Source organism: Pelophylax lessonae (assembly GCF_965119305.1).
Source record: "Pelophylax lessonae genome assembly, chromosome: 1".
Lineage (NCBI taxonomy): Eukaryota > Metazoa > Chordata > Amphibia > Anura > Ranidae > Pelophylax > Pelophylax lessonae.
Window position 1 is genome coordinate 389,658,327 of NC_138768.1, and position 19,095 is coordinate 389,677,421.

The following is a 19,095-nucleotide window of genomic DNA, read 5'->3' on the forward strand; positions in this document are numbered from 1 at the left end:
TTCTAGCAGAAAAAACGCGCGGATGTGCTGTATAGAACTTGCTCGCATACAAATTCTTCTTGCTTTGTTTCAATCAAGGGAGTGTGGCACCAGCACATATTTGTGTGAATAAAAATACTGACTGGCAACAGATTTCCATTTTCTGTTTTTATTGATATATGCTATACATATATTTGAACATCTGTGTGCACAGGCACATTGAAAACAATGGTCTGCATTTACATCAGTAAAAAAAAAAAAAAAAATGCCTGCATGTCTAAAAGCCCTGCATTTTTAGGCAGTAGTGTGCAAGAGGCCTTCGATATGTGCCAGAGTATGGTGATCACAAGTTGCACAAGGCAGCGCATTTATGCAGGCTATGTGAAGGTACATCTTCCTTCCATTAAAATAAAGTCCCCTTTTTTTAGCTTTTCAAATTAATACCAAACACTAAAACTTGAAGTTATATTTATGCTTACTAATTAGCTACCGATATATGTAAATTACAACAACTCAAATTCAATTGTATACAGGTCCTAAAAACAGTTCATTCATGGTTAGCATAAAGCAGAGGTTTTGTGAGTACTTGTACTTTGTAAATTAAAGCTGCTGACAATTAATAATTAAGAGACAAGCTAGTGTCTGAGGAAATATGTCCTAACAATAACATTCATCTAATATAGCTTTATTTATGAGTGAATCTAAATACCACTCCCCAATCACCCCAGTCTTATAAATGCATAGAAGACAACTGTAGACCAACCTGATCTGCCACTCCTCCAGGAAGAATGGTTTTGACAATAACTCCAGTTGATTTACCACCAACAATTCCAAAACCGAGACCAGAACCATCATTAACCAGTTCAATGGTCTCCACATGCTGCCAGTGTATCTGATGAGACATAATAAAAAACAAAAAAAAAATACATCTCATGTCCAATAGATTTTTTTTTTTTTTTTTTTAACAACCTGTTTTCCCAATTAGAACTGTATGAAAATACATTATAAACCACTTAAGGACCAAGCCTATTTCTGACACGTTGTTTACAAGTTGAAATCAGTATTTTTTTGCTAGAAAATGACTTAGAACCCCCAAACATACGTATTATTTTAGCAAAGACTCTGGCGAATAAAATGGCGGTCATTGCAATATTTTTTGTCAAGCGATCTTTTAAATGCAATTTTGTTCGAAAAAGTACACTTCACTGAATTTTAAAAAAACTAAAAACAGTAAAGTTAGCCCAATTTTTTATATATTGTGAAAGATTGTCACGCTGAGTAAATATGTTACAGCTTAAAACATGTTACAGCTTAAAACTGCGCACACTCGTGGAATGGCGACAAGGCAGTGACGGGTACTCTTTATGGAGGGATCTGGGGTCTAAAAGACCGCAGACCCCTCCACTGTACTTCAAAGTATTCAAAACCTTGAAGTCTGCATTTTTCAATACTGTTAGTTTTTTAAATCAGCGCCTTTGGCAGCCGAGTAAACCTGAAGTGACGTTGTGACGTCGCTTCTGGGTTACATGAACAGAGACCGGATCAAAGCCAAATCCGTCTTTGTTCAGGACTCTGACCAGCCGGCGGACGTGCCAGCTGGTTGCTCGGGTCTGTAGATCACTGCATAGTTGATCGTAGGTCTAAAGATTTTACATTTAGGTTGTATAGTGTACGGTGAGTGTTGCAGACTTCCAAGGACACACTTCTGTATTCAATACTACAGCTCTGTTGCATATAGGTTGTTATGTGATCGCTCAGCTTCTCCTGCTTCAGTGTGCACACTCTGGCAAATAAAAAATCTATGCAAGAAGAAGGTAAGGTACAAAACAAAAGATCAGCATTGGGAGACAATGGCTGTGTATTTTGTGAGAACAGTGCTCACTGACACTGTGGATGGGAGCAATCCTCTGGAGGGAGAGGGCAGGTGCAGGGTGTGTGTTAAGGAGGTCAGCTGCTGAAGTATTTCCTTCTAACATTTTTCATGTCCTAAGGACGAAAACCAGGAAGTAATGGAGGAGTTTTCTATAGGAGACACTGGAGGTGGAGGTAATTCCTGCTCTAGAACACAGGGATAGCTTTTTCTTTTCTTTCATTTTTGTTCATTAACTGTATATCGTTACATAGGAAAGCTGGCATTTTGGGGAAAAAAAGGTGAACTTAGCCTTTAATGTGTGAATAATCCTACTTGAGCATGTTGGGAGAAAAAGAGGAAGACTAAAGCAATAGGATACAAAAATATATCTTTTCTTTTAAAAGACAGCAGATGTATGTCTCCCTGATGGGCAGATTCACCGTTTGTCTCAGAAACCACAGTCAATGGGAGAGAAAGCAATAGGAAAAGTATCATTATACACCTCACTCAAGAATAGTGAGGAATCAGTAGATTTCCACTCACTTCCTGTTGTGTCTGGAACATGAAGTGAATGAAAACCTCTCAAAAAAGCAAAATAAAAATTCTAGTAGTAAAGAGAATGGTTAAAACCTAATTGAAAACAAAGAAAAAAATGCTGATACTTCCAGTCACTTTATATATGAGGCCCACATAATTGAAGCCATTTCACTATTTTCAGTCTCCTACAAAAATACTTACATTTTATTTATACATCTGTCCATTGTAAGGGCCTATTCAGGCCCATAATCACATATTGTAGGGTGTGTGGTAATGCAAAGATGTGAATGGGCCCATATAGCTTCCCTTTAAAAAACACATTCTGTGGCACACAAAAGTAAACCAGCCCCATACAGTAGAAAATAGAATTTTGTACTTAAAAATGTATTTTAATGCAGTAAAATTCATGTGTTTTGCTGCAGAAAAATAGACAAATGGGAATTGCCCCCCTACTGCTCATTATTTTCATTTTGTTAACAATTTAACATAAGCTCCATTGATATCTCCATAATTCAGCAAGACAGAACTCACTGGACTAGAAAGTGAAGATACTGTGCTGGCATCGGATGCTGAGCGAGATACCATAGGGCTAACCAGCTGAGGCAATGGTCCTCTAGCAACCACAAGCTGCACATGTTCTTTGGCCCTCTGTAAGAGGTTGATGGCTTGGTGATGTGTAATTGTCTGATCAAGTGGTTGACCATTGATGGAAAGAATCTGATCCACTTCCTTCAATCTTCCATCCCTATAAAATATATTTATCACATGGATTCAAATTTGAGGTATAAGCATAATAAAATGACAGCACAAAAACAATTATAATCAAACATTTTAAATATATGGCCTAAATTATTAGCATAGCCATAATTTCTGACTTTCCAGGACTACAAAATTATTCCAGGTAAATTTTTGACTGGTACTGAAGTCAACAGTATAAGAAGCAGGCATCAAGCTTTTTCAGACGATCAGTAACAGCAGTCGACACATCTATTTAATGACAAGCTTCCTTTATAATAATTTTTAAATATGTCTGTTCAATTTCTCATTAGCCTAAATCTGTTAATTGCAGCCCCTTAACCTACTGCTATAGGGCAGTTGCACTGCGCAGGATCACGTATAAATATATGTGATCCTGCATTTCCAGGTATCGGGCGTGATTGCGCGCTGCCGGAGGTTCACTCCCGCTGCGATTCTACACAGCGGGAGCTGATCAGCAGGTCCCGTGGACCCAATGCCTGCCAGCACCGGCTGATCATTCAGGACACAAGTAGAACAGTGATTTGCCTGTGTAAACAAGGCAGATCGCCGTTCTGTCAGTAAGGAAGGCATTGATCCTGTGTTCCTGCAAAGCAAGGAACGGATCTATCCCTTTCCCTTGTACAAGCACCTCCCCCCACTAAAGTAACACACACAGTTAACCCCTTGATCGCCCCTGATAATCCCAGCCAGTGTCATTAGTACAGTGACAGTGCATATTTTTTAGCACTGATCACTGTATTAGTATCACTGGTTCCCACAAAAGTGTCAAAAGTGTCAGTTAGCGTCCAAGTTGTCCGCCGCAATATCGCAGCTCCACTAAAAGTCACTGATTCCTGCCACTACTAGTAAAAAATAAATAAAAATTCCAAAAATTCAGTATATCCCATAGTTTGTAGACGCTATAACGTTTGCGCAAACCAATCAGTATATGCTTATTGCGATTTTTTTTACCAACATATACATATTGGCCAAAATTGATGAAGAAATTAGATTTTTTTTTTTTTTTCACTTATACATTTTTTTATTAAGGGTTTGAGATAAGTCTGTACAACAAAAGTATACATTATAATCATGTAATTTAACAATGTAGGAAAAAGTAGGGTTCTTACATAATTTTTAATACAAATATATAGCAATTACAATCTCTTATCCCAATTTATCTGCAGTACCCTACTTCTATTCCTATACAGCAAACTTGTCTTCATGATAAAGCTACACATAGTACAGTCTCTTCCCACCCCAATTTTCCTTCTTTTATACCTACATAAAACAACCCTCAAAACCCCCCCAAAAAAATTAAATTAGATTTTTTACATTTTTTATGTGATATGTTTTAAGGCAGAATGTAGAAAATATTGTTTTTTTTTTGTTTTTTTTCAAAACTGTCGGTCCTTTTTTGTTTATAGTGCAAAAAATAAAAACTCAGAGGTGATCAAATACCACCAAAAGAAAGCTCTATTTGGGGGGGGGGGGGGGAACAAAAATGTTATTTGGATACAGTGTTACACGACCGCACAATTGTCAGTTAAAGTAACGCAGTGCCCTATAGCAAAACATGGCCTGGTCAGGAAGGGGGTAAATCTTTCAGAGCTGAAGTGATAAAAGAAGAAATAATTGTCCTATGGATCACAGGAGTGCACTTAGTTCTTCACTCCTGTGACCCAGATTCAGCCAACAGAGGCTAAAGTCCACTTTCGGTTGATGTCACAGAGTCGGCCTAAGCTCTGCAGGAATCCAAGCAATAATGTCGGGATCTGCCCAGATGTCTTACCGGCAGCTAAATCAGCCCCTCAGCACATTGCAGAGAGCCTGAGCAAGCCACTCCTGCCCCCTCTACTGTCTGGTACTCCAGTGAGCGCTGGAGGGAAAAGCACAGAGCCCATAACTGACAGTCACCGTTCTGTGCTCAGAGTGGACCAAGAACTGAGTCATCCGCCGCCTTTGATCACTCAGTTCTCAGTGTAGAGGAGGCAGGGGACAGATGTAGCATTAGATCCATGCTGCAGCAGGCTAGGCAAGTATGAATGTGCGTTTCATTCATTTTCCTGCACTTTTCTTTTACAGTGACACTAAACCCACATCACAAAAAACTATCAATAAATGGTGTATTCATTAGCTAATCATACACAGTCACTATGAGATTTTTTTCTGTATTCTGCAAAAAACCTGGTTGAGTCTCTGCTGCTCTCTATTTCCCCTTTCTGTTAATGTCCGCAATTCATCTAGGAATTGTGCAGCTGTGGTGGCAACTTGCTCGGTTTTCAGTGAGTTTCTATACTGAAAATTTCCCCCCTATCACATCTGAGCAGCCCATGTGACTACAGAGTAACACATGTGGATGTATACACAATATTAAAATGACAGCCCACTCTCTCTCTCCTCCTCCATGCCCACTAACCAGCTAAACACAAGAGCAGGATATTACATGTAGACTGATAGAGGCTTCGCTTTCTTTCTCATTCTAGGACACAGACTTGTGGGGAGTAACATAACCTGTGACTGGCAGAAATCCACCCATACTATGTTATTTCCAGAAAAATATTAAAGATTTGAATTCAAATACAGGTTCATCCAAAAAAATTGGATTTTAGTACTCACCGTAAAATCAATTTCTCTGAGTTCATCGACGGACACAGTTCTCCATAAATCATAACTACTGGGTGATTTTGCCTCCTCTAAAAGGACTAGGCAGAACAAAAAACACTTGGCTACGCCCATGAGCCATCCTCAGCTGGTATATACCCCCTCTCTGCTCTAGGCATTCAGTTTAGTAGCAAGCAGTATTAAAAGTATAAAAAACTCCTTAGAGGGGTGGGTGAAGTGTCTGTCAATGAACTCAAGAGAAATGGATTTTACGGTGAGTACAAGAATCCCATTTACTCTTTCATTCATCGACGGAAACAGCGCTCCATAAATCATAACTACTTGGACATCCAAAAGCAGTGGCAAAAGAAAAATTAGAGGTGGGGAAAATAATGCAAGGCTAAACATAAGAGCCCTAACCAGGACACAGGAGCCTTAACCGGGTCACAGGAGCCCCATCTGAAAACTAAAAATTTTAAGAAAAACACCCCTTAAGAGGGAACAGCCCCTTTTAAACAGCAGCCTGCAAAACCTTGCTGCCAAAAGAAGCATCCGCAGATGCCAAATTATCTACTTTGTAGAATTTGGTGAAAATATGCACCGACCACCAAGTGGCTGCCTTGCAAACTTGAGAAACTGACGCTTGATGACAGAAGGCCCAAGAAGTACTCAGTGCTCGAGTAGAATGTCCCGTGACAGGGAAAGGAGGAACCTGACCTTTAATAGAATAAGCCTGAGTCCCTGTCTGTCTAATTCATGTAGAGATGGAAGCCAAAGGAGCGGCCAGCTTTTTCTTGGTCATTGTGTAACCAAAAAGAGCAAGTCTGACCCCTGAAAGGACTCCATAGCTGCCAGATACACCTGAGTCGCCCGGGCTACATCCATGGTATGCAAAGCAAATTCCTTGGGATAAGCCGTGTTGGAACACAAGGAAGTCAACACAATGTCTTCATTCAAATGGAAGTCAGAGGACCACTTTGGGCAGTAATGACGGACAGGGATGAAGAACCACTTTTTATCCCTATGAACCACTAAATAGGGACTACGGCAGGACAATACCACCAACTCCGATACCCTGTGGTCCAAGGTAATAGCCACCAAGAATGCCACCTGAAATGGAGGTTTCTGGAGAACCAAGGGCACTAAGTTTAAATCCTATAGCGGCAAAAGAGATTGTACAGATGGAGCAACATGTCGAACCCTCTGAATGAAGGTACGAGCTAAAGAGTGCGTAGTTAGGGATTGCTGAAAGAAGATTGAAAAGGCAGAAAACTAGCCTTTAAAAAAAGGTACTCAAGGCCAACTTCTGCTCAACGCCCCGTTGAAAAAAGGTGAAGATCTGTGCCACAGAAAAGGATCCAGGATGAGTGCCAATTGATTCACCCAAAGAAATGTACGCTTTCCATGTACATTGGCATATCTTGCAGGAAGACGATTTTACCTTCACCATAGTAGGGATCACTGATTCAGACTATCGCTCTGTACCTGGCTTTCAATAGCGAAGCCATTCAAACCAGGATGGTGGATCAGCCCTTGGGACAACTGGTCTTCTCTGAGAGGTAGACCCCTAGGGACTTTTATGACCACCAGAATATTTGAACACCCTCGCCCTTGATTCCTCGCAGAAGAAGCTTGAGATGAGGATGATGCTTGCTTTACTGTGCCCTAGGACGCCTGTGGTGTCTACCAGAGGAACTGGTGACCTCACCACGAACCTCCTGTGGAGCTGAACTTGGTAAAGGAGCTGCATGTAGGACAAACAGAACTGTCTTGAATGGGGATACCATCAGACAGAGAACCTGTATGCAAATCGGGAGAGCGAACAGTCTGTGTGACAGCTGCCGGTGAATCAAGGCCTGAAGTTCCTGAAGTTTGTCCAGAGGAAGGACCACCCTGGTCAGGATTAAAATCAGACCTAGGTAATTCAATGCCCTGGACAGGGATAGGGGGGACCTTAGATAGTTCAGACATCATCCGAATCTTTGCAAGCATCATCTCTGCACAAGGGGACTTGGAGCCTAAAAAAAAATGGAAAAGGACAAAAGTTTGCCCCTCTTTTTTGGTACCTCCAAAAGAATAATTTTGTGGACCCCTTGACGCTCACAAAGAAGGTCCACGAGGCCAGAAACCAGCAAATATGTCCCTCCACCATAGTAATGGGTGAGGGCAGACCTTCATGCTGAAGGGATCTTATTAGCGGGTCCGGAGAAGCCAGCTCTAGGCTTACCAGACCAAGGTTACTTGGAACCTCCTAGGGAGGTTCCCTAATTTTTAGTCCCAGGAGCACGAAACAATTTTCTAAGGAAAATGCGACAAGGCTCCTTCCCTTTCCTAGACTGTGGCAGGAAGGTACTCTTCCCCCCATGAGACCCTTAATGATGTCAACCAGAGTAGCCCCAAACAGGCAATCTCCTTGAAAGGGCAGATCAATGAGAGCTTTCTTGGAGGAGTGGTCTGCAGACCAATTGTTAAGCCACAGCACGCGCCTAATTATCACAGCTGAAATGGAAAGCTTGGACAGCACAGGAGCTGTTGCAAAGCTGCATCACAAATAAACCGCAGCCCTTGGACCAACTGGTCCTAAATCAACATAAGCAGTGGGAACCTGCTCACTACCCTGACCCAGCCCAAACGTTTGGCCTATTCAGTTAGGGTCCAAGACACCAGGGCTGTGGCCAAGAGACTGGTCGCAATGCCAAACCAGCCATAGTAAACATGCTGCGTGCCACAGCTTCCGGTTTCCTGTCAGCCACATCTATAAAGGATGGGGTTTCCTCTACTGGGATAATGGTTGCTTTATTCAACCTGGAAACAAAAGGGTCGACTTTTTTAAAAGTGATTCCTCAAAAGGGTAACGTACTGCAAAACGTTTGGGGACGACAAAAGGGTAACTTTCGTTGTTCCTATTCCTAATAGGTAAACCTGTCAAAATAAGGCAGATAAGGAAACACCCTTGGTGTGTGAGGTGACTTATGCGTACCAAAATACACAGCCACGTCCATGGCCACATCATGAAAATGGCCGCTGTGATGTCATCAGACTTCTGAAACACGGCCACCGGCTGCCGAGGACGCTCCCCCCCAACATCACCAGGGCAGGACACACACCACCCCAAAACCTTACAGAAGGGGGAGACCTGCCCTGGGACCCCCACCAGTCCGCAGGGGGGAGGGGCCTTAAGTCCACTCAACCGAGGAACATTAGGATGGGAGGAGGGAACCCGCAAGCAGGTCTGACCACCCAGGGAGGGTACCCGTGTCCATCCCAAACAGCCAAAAGGGGAGAGGAGGGACTGTACTTACCATTCCGTGGTGCAGGTGACGCTCAAGACAGAATTCTTTGCCACCGAAGTAGGGGGAGCTGTTGGCACAGGGACTGATGCGATTCGAGCCAGCCTCTGTCTGTGAGGCTATGTCACGGCCAACCTAGCGCATAGCTGCGGTCTGCATGCGATCATTGGCTGGGCTGGCGGGACCACTGGATCTAGATTATCCAGCCCGTCACCCAGCCCGGCAGTTGAATGTAGATCTCCCAAGAAAAAAGCAAAAAAGATGTAAGGAAGGAGAAAAAAATTGCTAGGACCAAGAGATCCCAGCAGGGAGCCTAGGTCCTTACTCCTGACTAGACAGAATAAAACTAAAAACCTAGAGCAGAGAGGGGGGTATATACCAGCTGAGAACGGCCCATGGGTGTAGCCGAGTGTTTTTTGTTCTGCCTAGTCCTACTCCTGGTGGAGGCAATATAACCTAGTAGTCTACTATCTACGATCTATGGAGTGGTGTGTCTGTCGATGAATGCAAAAGAAAATTAGAATTAGAAAAGGTAATTTCAGTAATTCAATTCAAAGAGTAAAACTCATACTACAAAGAGTCATTACACACAGAGAGATATATTTCAAGCATTTCTTACTTTTAATTTTGATGATTATTGCTTACAGCTAGTGAAAACCCAAAATTCAGTATCTTAGAAAATTTGAATATTACACAAGACCAATTAAAAAAAAAAAGGACTTTTAATACAGAAATGTTGACTTACTGAAAAGTATGTCCATGTACACTCAATATTTGGTTGGAGCTGCTTTTGCATGAATTACTGCATCAATGCGGCGTGGCATGCAGGCAATCAGCCTGAGGTATTATGGAAGCCCAGGTTTCTTTGATAGTGGCATTCAGCTCATCTCCATTGTTGGGTCTGGTGTTTCATCTTCCTCTTGACAATATCCCACAGATTCTCTATGGGTTTTAGGTCAGGTGAGTTTGCTGGCCAATCAAGCACAGTGATACCATGATCATTAAACCAGGTATTGGTACTTTTGGCAGTGTGGGCAGGTGCCAAGTCCAGCTGGAAAATAAATCAGCATCTCCATAAAGCTGGTTGGAAGATGGAAGCATGAAGTGCTCTAGCATTTCCTGGCAGAGGGCTGCACTGACTTTGGACTTTATAAAACACAGTGGGCCAACACCAGCAGATGAAATGGCTCCCCAAATCTTCACTTACTGTAGAAACTTCACACTGGACCTCATGCAACTTGGATTTTATGCCTCTCCACACTGGACCTCCTGCAAAACTTGGATTTGATGCCTTTCCACTCTTACTTTCAGAATCTTGGACCTCGATTTCCAAATGAAATGCAAAATTTACTTTCATCTGAAAAGTGGACTTTGGACCACTGAGCAACAGTCCAGTCCCTTTCCTCCTAATTTGCAAATTGTCTCCTCTTTGGGTGGGATTTTTAAGTCAATTGAACAACACTATATAGTCAAAAATATATATTTTTTTCCACTTTAAAAAAAATAGAGCTATAAAAACAATTCATTACGTTCATTGTATATACAAAAGCCTGTGACACCATGATATAGGTCATGTAGGATGTTGAAACTGCATAGATAGTAGTATTCCCCAGCTACTTGTTGCCAGGTTCCATCATTGTTTGAAAATAACCAGAGATAGTTCCCAGTAGGTGGGAGTATCCAACGCATTTCAAACAAATATGAATAAAATCTTCTTCTGGGATTTATAACCACTTTCTGTAACATAGAATAAACTAGATTTAGAAACAAACAAAAAATTATAAATTTACATTAGCTTGAGATTACTATACATTGTATGTTGACCTTAGCTATAGTGCTCCCAAGACCCAAAAAGAGTGCCATTTTCTCACTGCAATGCCATGTTAACGCTATGCGGGACTGTTGGATACTAGTCCAAAAGGTTTTGACACCCTAGCTGAAAAAGGGGAATAAGGCAACTAATTTAGAGGAATATGGATTTTCAAAAAATATTGCCCTTATAGTAAAGGCATCTAGGACAAAAATAGGTAAAGCGCTAATAAACAAAAAGTGCTCGTGTATTGCTAACCTTTTAACCACTTGCCGACCGCCGCACGACTATCTACGTCGGCGGTCAGCCCCTCACAGGCAAAGTGACGTAGATCTACGTCGCTCGCCTGTGAGGCTCTAGGGGGCGATCCCTTCCCCGCTCGCTCCCTAACATGTCCGTGCGTGTGACCGACGGACCCGATGTCCGCCGGTCACTCGCTATCGACGGGTGGAGAGGGAGAAAGGCAGGCGGCTGATGTAAACCATGCTGCCTGCCATTCTCCCCTGTGTAATGACCGAGATCATACCTTACTGCTATGCAGAATCGCATTTCTCTATTGTTACACGAAAAGAAACGCCCCTTTACAGTTAGAAACACACCCCTAGGGACACACTTAACCCCTCCTTCTCAATAAAGTTAACCCCTTCCCTGCCAGTGTCATTTTTACAGTAACAGTGCATATTTATAGCACTGATTACTGTAGTAATGTCACTGGGAACCCCAAAAGTGTAAAAAATGTCAGTCAAGGGTCCGATCTGTCCTCAGTCCTCGCAGATCGCCACCATAACTCGTTAAAAAAAAACAACAAAAATGACAAAAATCTTTCCCTTAGTTGGTAAACGCAATAACTTTTGCGCAAACCAATCAAAATACGCTTATTGCGATTTTTTTGAGGGGGGGAGGGGGGGTGTGATATGGACATCCATAAATGCATATTCGTCTGCCTAACAAACTACTACAAACCAGGTTTATTTACCTAAAACTCCAGACCTCGGGACGCTATCCCGTTTCTCAAGCACTGGAGATCCTGTGTCGGCGGTCTTTCAGTCTCCAATATGGCGCTCACTGGTCTCCGAATGTTGTTATGCAGGGGATTGGTAGTTTTTTTTAAGTAGCGACATATGACGTCATTACAACGGGCACGCGCAATATGTTGAGATGCCAGGGACCGCACTTGACACCATCTTCCCTATCCACAATGTTAGTTGAAGACAGGTGGAGCTTTTTGAGAGCTCCTTTGTAACGATCTATGAGGGAGGTACACAGAGGAATGTATTCCTTTTCTTTTTATTAAAAGGTTGGCAATATATGGGCACTTTTTGCGTAAGTATTAGCGCTTTATTTTTGTCCTAGATGCCTTATCTATAAAAGCAATACTTTTTGAAAATCCATATTCCTCTGCCTTTTTCCCCTTTTCAGCTAGGGTCTCAAAACCTTTTGGACTAGTATCCAGCGGTTCCGCATTGCGTTAATATGGTATTGCAGTGAGAACATGGCATTCTTTTTGGGTCTTGGGAGCACTATAGCTAAGGTCAGCATACAATGTAAAGCAATCTCAAGCTGATGTGAAATGTATAATTTTTTGTTTGTTTCTAAATCCAATTTATTCTATGTTACAGAAAGTGGTTATAAATCCCCGAAGAAGATTATATTCATATTTGTTTGAAACACGTTGGATAGCCCCACCTGGTGGGAACCATCTTGGGTTAATTTCAAACAATGATGGAACCTGGCAACGAGTAGCTGGGGAATACCACTATCTATGCAATTTCAACATCCTTCATGACTTATGTCACGTTGTCACAGGCTTTTGTATATGCAATGAATGTCATGAATTGTTTTTATAGCTCTATTTTTTAAAGTGGAAAAATAAAAGATATTTTTTAATATATATTGCTGTTCAATTGCCTTAAGAATCCCACCCAAAGAGGAAACAATTTGCAAATTACAAAGAAGGGATGATGGCAAATACACTTTCAGCCATTTGAGTTTTCTTCAAAGTCCTTTCCTCCTTAGCCCAGGTAAGAGGCTTTTGACGTTGTCTCTGGTTCAGGAGTGGCTTGGCACAAGGAATGCGACAGTTGTAGCCTATGTTCTGGATATGCATGTGTGTGGTGGCTCCTGAAGCACTGACACAAGCCGTAGTCCACTCCTTGCGAATCTCAACCACATTTTTTGAATGGCCTTGGCTTCACAATCCTCTCAAGGCTGCATGTATCCCTGTTGTTTGTGTACCTTTTTCTACCACACTTTTTCCTTCCACTCAACTTTCCATTTTAATGCTTGTATACAGCACTCTGTATAGCCAGCATTTGTGACTTACCCTCCTTCTGGAGGGTGTCAATGACTGTCGTCTGGACAACTGTCAAGTCAGCAGTCTTCCCCATGATTGGGTAACCTACTGAACCAAACTGGGAGACCGTTTAAAGGCTCAGAAAACCTTTACAGGTGTTTTGAGTTAATTAGTCAATTAGAGTGTATGAGTCTACAACTGAATACGAATCCAAGTTGCATGAGGTCCAGTGTCAAGTTTCCACAGTGAGTAAAGATTTGGGGAGCCATGTCATTTGCTGGTGTTGGCCCACTGTGTTTTATCAAGTCCAAAGTAAGTGCACCCTCTTCCAGGAAATGCTAGAGCACTTCATGCTTCCATCTTCCAACCAGCTTTATGGAGATGCTGATTTCATTTTTCAGCAGGACTTGGCACCTGCCCACACTGCCAAAAGTACCAATACCTGGTCTAAAGATCATGGTATCACTGTGCTCGATTGGCCAACAAACTCGCCTGACCTAAGCCCCATAGAGTATCTGTGGGATATTGTCAAGAGGAAAATGAGAGACACCAGACCCAACAATGCAGACGAGTTGAAAGCCATTATCAAAGAAACCTGGGGTTTGATAACACCTCAGCAGTGCCACAGGCTAATTGCCCCCATGCCACGCCGCATTAATACAGAAATGCATGCAAAAGGAGCCAAAACCAAATTATGAGTACATACTATAGTGTACATAGACATACTTTTCAGTAAGCCAACATTTCTGTATTAAAAATCCTTTTTTTTATTTTTTATTGGTCTTAAGTAATATTCAAATTTTCTGAGATACTGAATTTTAGGTTTTTCATTAGCTGTAAGCCAAATTCATCACTCTGTGTGTAATGAATCTAAGTAATATGAGTTTCTTTGAATTGAATTATTGAAATGAAATAACTTTTTGATGATTTTCAAATATTTTGAGATGCGCCTCTATATATTTGTATAACAATTTAAAACAGTTTATTGATATGAATTATTAATTTTTACTCTTTATCCCAAAGGCTGTGTTTTTTTATTATTATTTTAAACATATGACCAGCAGTAAAGGACTAGAAGCTCCTCCTGCATATAATTCCCTGCAGACAGGCTAAGAAAGAGCTGGGTCATGTGATAGCTGTAGATCGATTAGGAAGAAGGTACTTAGATGTTTTGTTTTTTTAATAAAATAATTACAGTACCATCATCCATATACAGAAATGGAAGGGACCGTGTAAATTAAACAGTGTGTGTTTAGTATCACTTTAATGCCAACTGTCAAATTCTTGTATGGTAAAATGGTAAAACAAATAGACACAACATATAAGCAAGTGATAGTGAGTCATGTTTTCACAACCACATCTGTGTAGCTTTTATTTCCCTTCAAAATCTTACTTAGTGTATGGCATGTTGTGTACCTAAGTCGTGAGAATGCTCTAAATCAGAATTCTGATAAAATGAAGCGGCTTTAATTTAAAGCGGAGTTCCAGCCATTTACTCACCTGTCCAACGGTCCAGCGATGCGGCCGCCGGAAGCCTCGATCCTCTCTCTCGGCGCCGGCATCACTGCTGTGGGCACCCGGCTGTTACAGTTTGCGGCTTCACAGCCGGGTACCCACTGCGCATGCGCGAGTCGCTCTGCGCGCCGTGATTGGCCGGCAATCTTCTGGGACCTCTGACGTGTCCCAGAAGATTGCAGGGAGGGAGGGGGAGAGGAGAACTTCCGCTCAGGGCGCCGCGGCGCTCCGAGCGGAAGTGGGAGCGGGTACCTGTCAAAACTAGGTACCCGCTCCCCCCCCCCAAAAAATGACATGCCAAATGTGGCATGTCGGGGGGTCAGGACTCCCTAAAGCGGAAGTTCCACTTTTGGGTGGAACTCCGCTTTAAAGAGCAGGAGTATAACTATGGCCAAGACTGTATTAGAACATTCCAGCCACAGGACACATTTATTTATTCATTTATTATTTTCGAAATGGTAAAGCTTGCACTAAAATAAAAGTGGTATTTACCTATGTGCAATGCTGCCCTCCTGTATTTCCTGAATAAATATTCCAAGTTCCCCTCGATTTTCACTTTTCAATCCCACAACACTAAAACCAAGACCACCACTCGAAGGTTTAACCATCTCCAGTACTTCAATATGGCGACCCTGTAACAAAGATTCAAAAACACACACATAACCTTGAACAAATGAAGTTGCTTTTGTAAATAATAGTTAATGTAACTGGTTCCAAAGTCTGCAGACCACTTAAAATATTTAGCATTGTATGTACAGTAGGCTAAATTGTAATATATACATACATATACACATATAATATAGGCACACACAGTATCCCATAAAAGTGAGTACACCCCTCACATTTTTGCAAATATTTTATTATATCTTTTCAAGTGACAACACTGAAGAAATGACACTTTGTTACAATGTAAAGTAGTGAGTGTACAGCTTGTATAACAGTGTAAATTTGCTGTCCCCTCAAAATAACGCAACACACAGCCATGCAGACCAATTTGAGGCAGTGTGTGGCGTAGAGCAGTGGTCCTCAACTCCAGTCCTCAGGGCCCACTAACAGGCCAGATTTTAAGTATTACCTTGGGGAGATGCAGACTAGAATACTGCAATCACTGAGCAGCAAATTATATCACCTGGGATGAATTTCAGTTATCTTGCAAACCTGGCCTGTTGGTGGGCCCTGAGGACCAGGGTTGAGGACCACTGCCGTAGAGTACTGACAGGCTGACAACCCATCCCTTCAACCTCTGCAGCAATGCTGGCAGCACTCATACGTCTATTTCCCAAAGTCAACCTCTGGATATGACACTGAGCATGTGCACTCAACTTCTTTGGTCGACCATGGCAAGGCCTGTTCCGAGGAGGAACGTGTCCTGTTAAACCGCTGTATGGTCTTGGCCACCGTGCTGCAGGTCAGTTTAAGGGTCTTGGCAAACTTCTTATCTTTATGTAGACGAGCAACAATTTTTTTTTTTAAATCCTCAGAGAGGTCTTTGCCATGAGGTGCCATGTTGAAATTCCAGTGATCAGTATGAGGGAGAGAGAGCGATAACACCAAATTTAACACACCTGCTCCTCATTCACACCTGAGACCTTGTAACACTAACGGGTCACATAACACCAAGGAGGGAAAATGGCTATTTTAACTTAGGGGGTGTACTCACTTTGTTGCCAGTGGTTTAGACATTAATGGCTGTGTGTTGAGTTATTTGAGGGGACAGCAAATTTACACTGTTATACAAGCTGTACACTCACTACTTTACATTGTAGCAAAGTGTCATTTCTTCAGTGTTGTCACATGAAAAGATATAATAAAATATTTACAAAAGTGTGAGGGGTGTACTCACTTTTGTGAAATACTGTATATGCAGCTCCTAGCCCTGGAAAAATGAAAAGTTCAAGTTTAGAAAGAATGCTGTATTTTTTTTTTTAAATAACAAAAGCAATTTTTCAACAGCAATCTGTAAAGCAGTATTAAACCCCAAATAAAAATGTAATATATTGCAGTTTACCAATCCTCAAAGCGGAATTAAACCCTCCTCTACTTTACAGCCAAGAGAGCTGCCATCTTAGCCTATGCTTGATCTGCATTTGCTATCATCCTGCACATGTGATCAGTTGTGTCCCCAGCCACTTGATGGCTTACCAATTCAGTTGAGAGCACATGCAACTTTGACCGTTATCATTCATGGTAAGCCTTGAATGTAACTGTTTTGGAAAACCATTAAATGGATAGATTTATTTACACTTTGAGAGCCGGTTCACACTGAGGCGATCCGACTTCAGGGGGCGACCTGTGAAGTTGCGTGCACCCCTGTGCACCGCGACTTTGGCGCGACTTGCAGGGACTTCACATAATGGAAGTCTATTTTTTTTTTTTTGCGGGACTGCGACATTGCAGCGGACAGATCGGACCCTTGACTGACATTTTTGACACTTTTGGGGGTACCAGGGACATTACTACAGTAATCAGTGCTATAAATATGCACTGTTACTGTAAAAATGACACTGGCAGGGAAGGGGTTAATTTTTTATTGGTGATCAAGGGGTTAATGTATGCCTGGTGCTTACTGACGTGTGTGGGGGGAGGGGACTATGTGACACAGGGACAGATCGCAGGTTCAGCTATGCTGAATCCTGCAATCTGACCCTGCCTGTCACTTAGGAGATCCGCCCGCTTTGTTTACACAAGCGGGCAGATCTCCACACTCGATCCCCGACGATCGGGGAAGAGCAGCGGTGATCACCGCCGCTCCTCCCCTGGCCCGACTCCCGATGTAACTGAATACAGTGGGAGCGCGCCGCCCACAAGGGGAGGAGTCCAGCAACGTAGGTCTACGGCGCTGGACGATAACGAGCCACATTGCCGCAGTAGCAGCAATGTGAGCGGTCGTAAAGTGGTTAAAGGACATTGAAAAATAGAAGGTTTATTGGCAGGATCACCAGATGAAAAAAAAAGGGGGGGGGAAGCCTGAAAAAGACTGAATGCATCCACCAAATCGAAGGACTGGTAATCTGCAATGTAATACACTTTTGTTTTTGAGTTTAAATCCGCTTTAATACGTTTTAAGTAAGAAAAAGACTGTATTCACAACACATACCTGTGCCATTTTCTTAATGATTTGATCAAATTCATCACTGCCAGCTTTTCCATTGATCTGTGGTGAGATGGGAGGTACGACAGTTTCTTCAGAGCTAAACTGACTGCCATTTTGTTGGGCCAATGAGCATGACTCATTCTGCACTGATGAAAGGGAACTTGATGCATATGACGAAATCTGGGCAAACTCTGTTACTAATGACCCAGAAGGTATTACATTAGCCTGAAAAAACAAAAACAATACAGATCACTGAAAACTTAATAGATAATAGATCAAACTTCTATTCAATCAGAATGAAAGTGGAATTAAAGCAAAATACTCACCTGTGCTCCAATGAGCTCACATTAACCTCCCTGGCGGTATGATTCTGTCAGGAATTCTGTACCAAAAGCGGTACAATTTTTTTCATGGAAATTTGGCGTTATGTATTATAGGCCTACAATTCTTAGTAATTACTGACTTAAACCTGACCAAAACAAGACTCTAGTAGACATCCCAGATGTGATAAATTTGAAACACAAACGCATGAATTATAATCGAATCAATAATATCATTTTATTATAGAATATATAATATATATAATAAAATTATATTATTGATTAGATTATAATTCATGCGTTATATATTATATATATATGTGTGTGTGTATATATATATATATATATATATATATATATATATATAACGCATGAATTATAATCGAATCAATAATATAATTTTATATATATATATGTGTGTGTATATAGGTATATACACACACATACATATACATATATATATATATATATATATATATGCATATATATAATATAAAATGTGTTTGTGTTTTGTGCAACGTTTTTTTTTTTTTGAATTTTGAAATTCCCTCCCTAGTTCCTCTCCCATGCAGCATTCCTGCTGCAGGGAACGGAACTAGGAAGTCCTCCTACCGATAGACGAGCGGCGGAGATCTCGGCTGGCGGTCACAGCAATGAGAGCTCATCGCTGGATCGCCAGGATAAGGTAAGACACTCCGCTGCGCTGTCTGCACATTCACCCCGAGCGTGACTTGGGGATACCGATAATAGCAGGAAATTCCTACCCCGAGTCACGCTCGGGTTTACCGCTAGCCTGGTTAAGGACATCCTTCCCCTGCTCGGGGATCTTCTCCCTGGCTTCTTCTAGGTCCTGGGTTTTTGGCCATCTTAACTGGCCAGCGTGGCAAGATGTAGGACCCACGCAAGCAAGAGCGTACCCCAAGCTGCGCATGTGTAACTCAATGGGGTTAATTTACTAAAGACAATTAGACTGTGCACTTTCCAAGTGGATTTAATACAATCACATGCAAGGAAAATAAAAAAAAAAAATGAATTTTTGCTTGCGCATGCTGCAAGTCAAGAG

General features: G+C 41.8%; 1 protein-coding gene across 8 annotated transcripts in view; it reads right to left on the minus strand.

Annotated features, from left to right (window-relative positions):
• Positions 1-19,095, minus strand: part of MPDZ (multiple PDZ domain crumbs cell polarity complex component) — a 334,396-nt gene that overhangs the window by 255,544 nt on the left and 59,757 nt on the right. For 7 of the 8 annotated variants that reach the window (XM_082263863.1, XM_082263860.1, XM_082263866.1 and 4 more), the window contains exons 4-7: positions 17,716-17,937; positions 15,111-15,250; positions 2,900-3,113; positions 743-871 (exon numbers count right to left, since the gene is read on the minus strand). In XM_082263863.1, coding sequence (XP_082119989.1) covers positions 743-871; positions 2,900-3,113; positions 15,111-15,250; positions 17,716-17,937 — 705 coding nt within the window. The remainder of the gene's footprint in view (positions 1-742; positions 872-2,899; positions 3,114-15,110; positions 15,251-17,715; positions 17,938-19,095) is intronic. The other variant, XM_082263865.1, reaches the window with a different exon arrangement.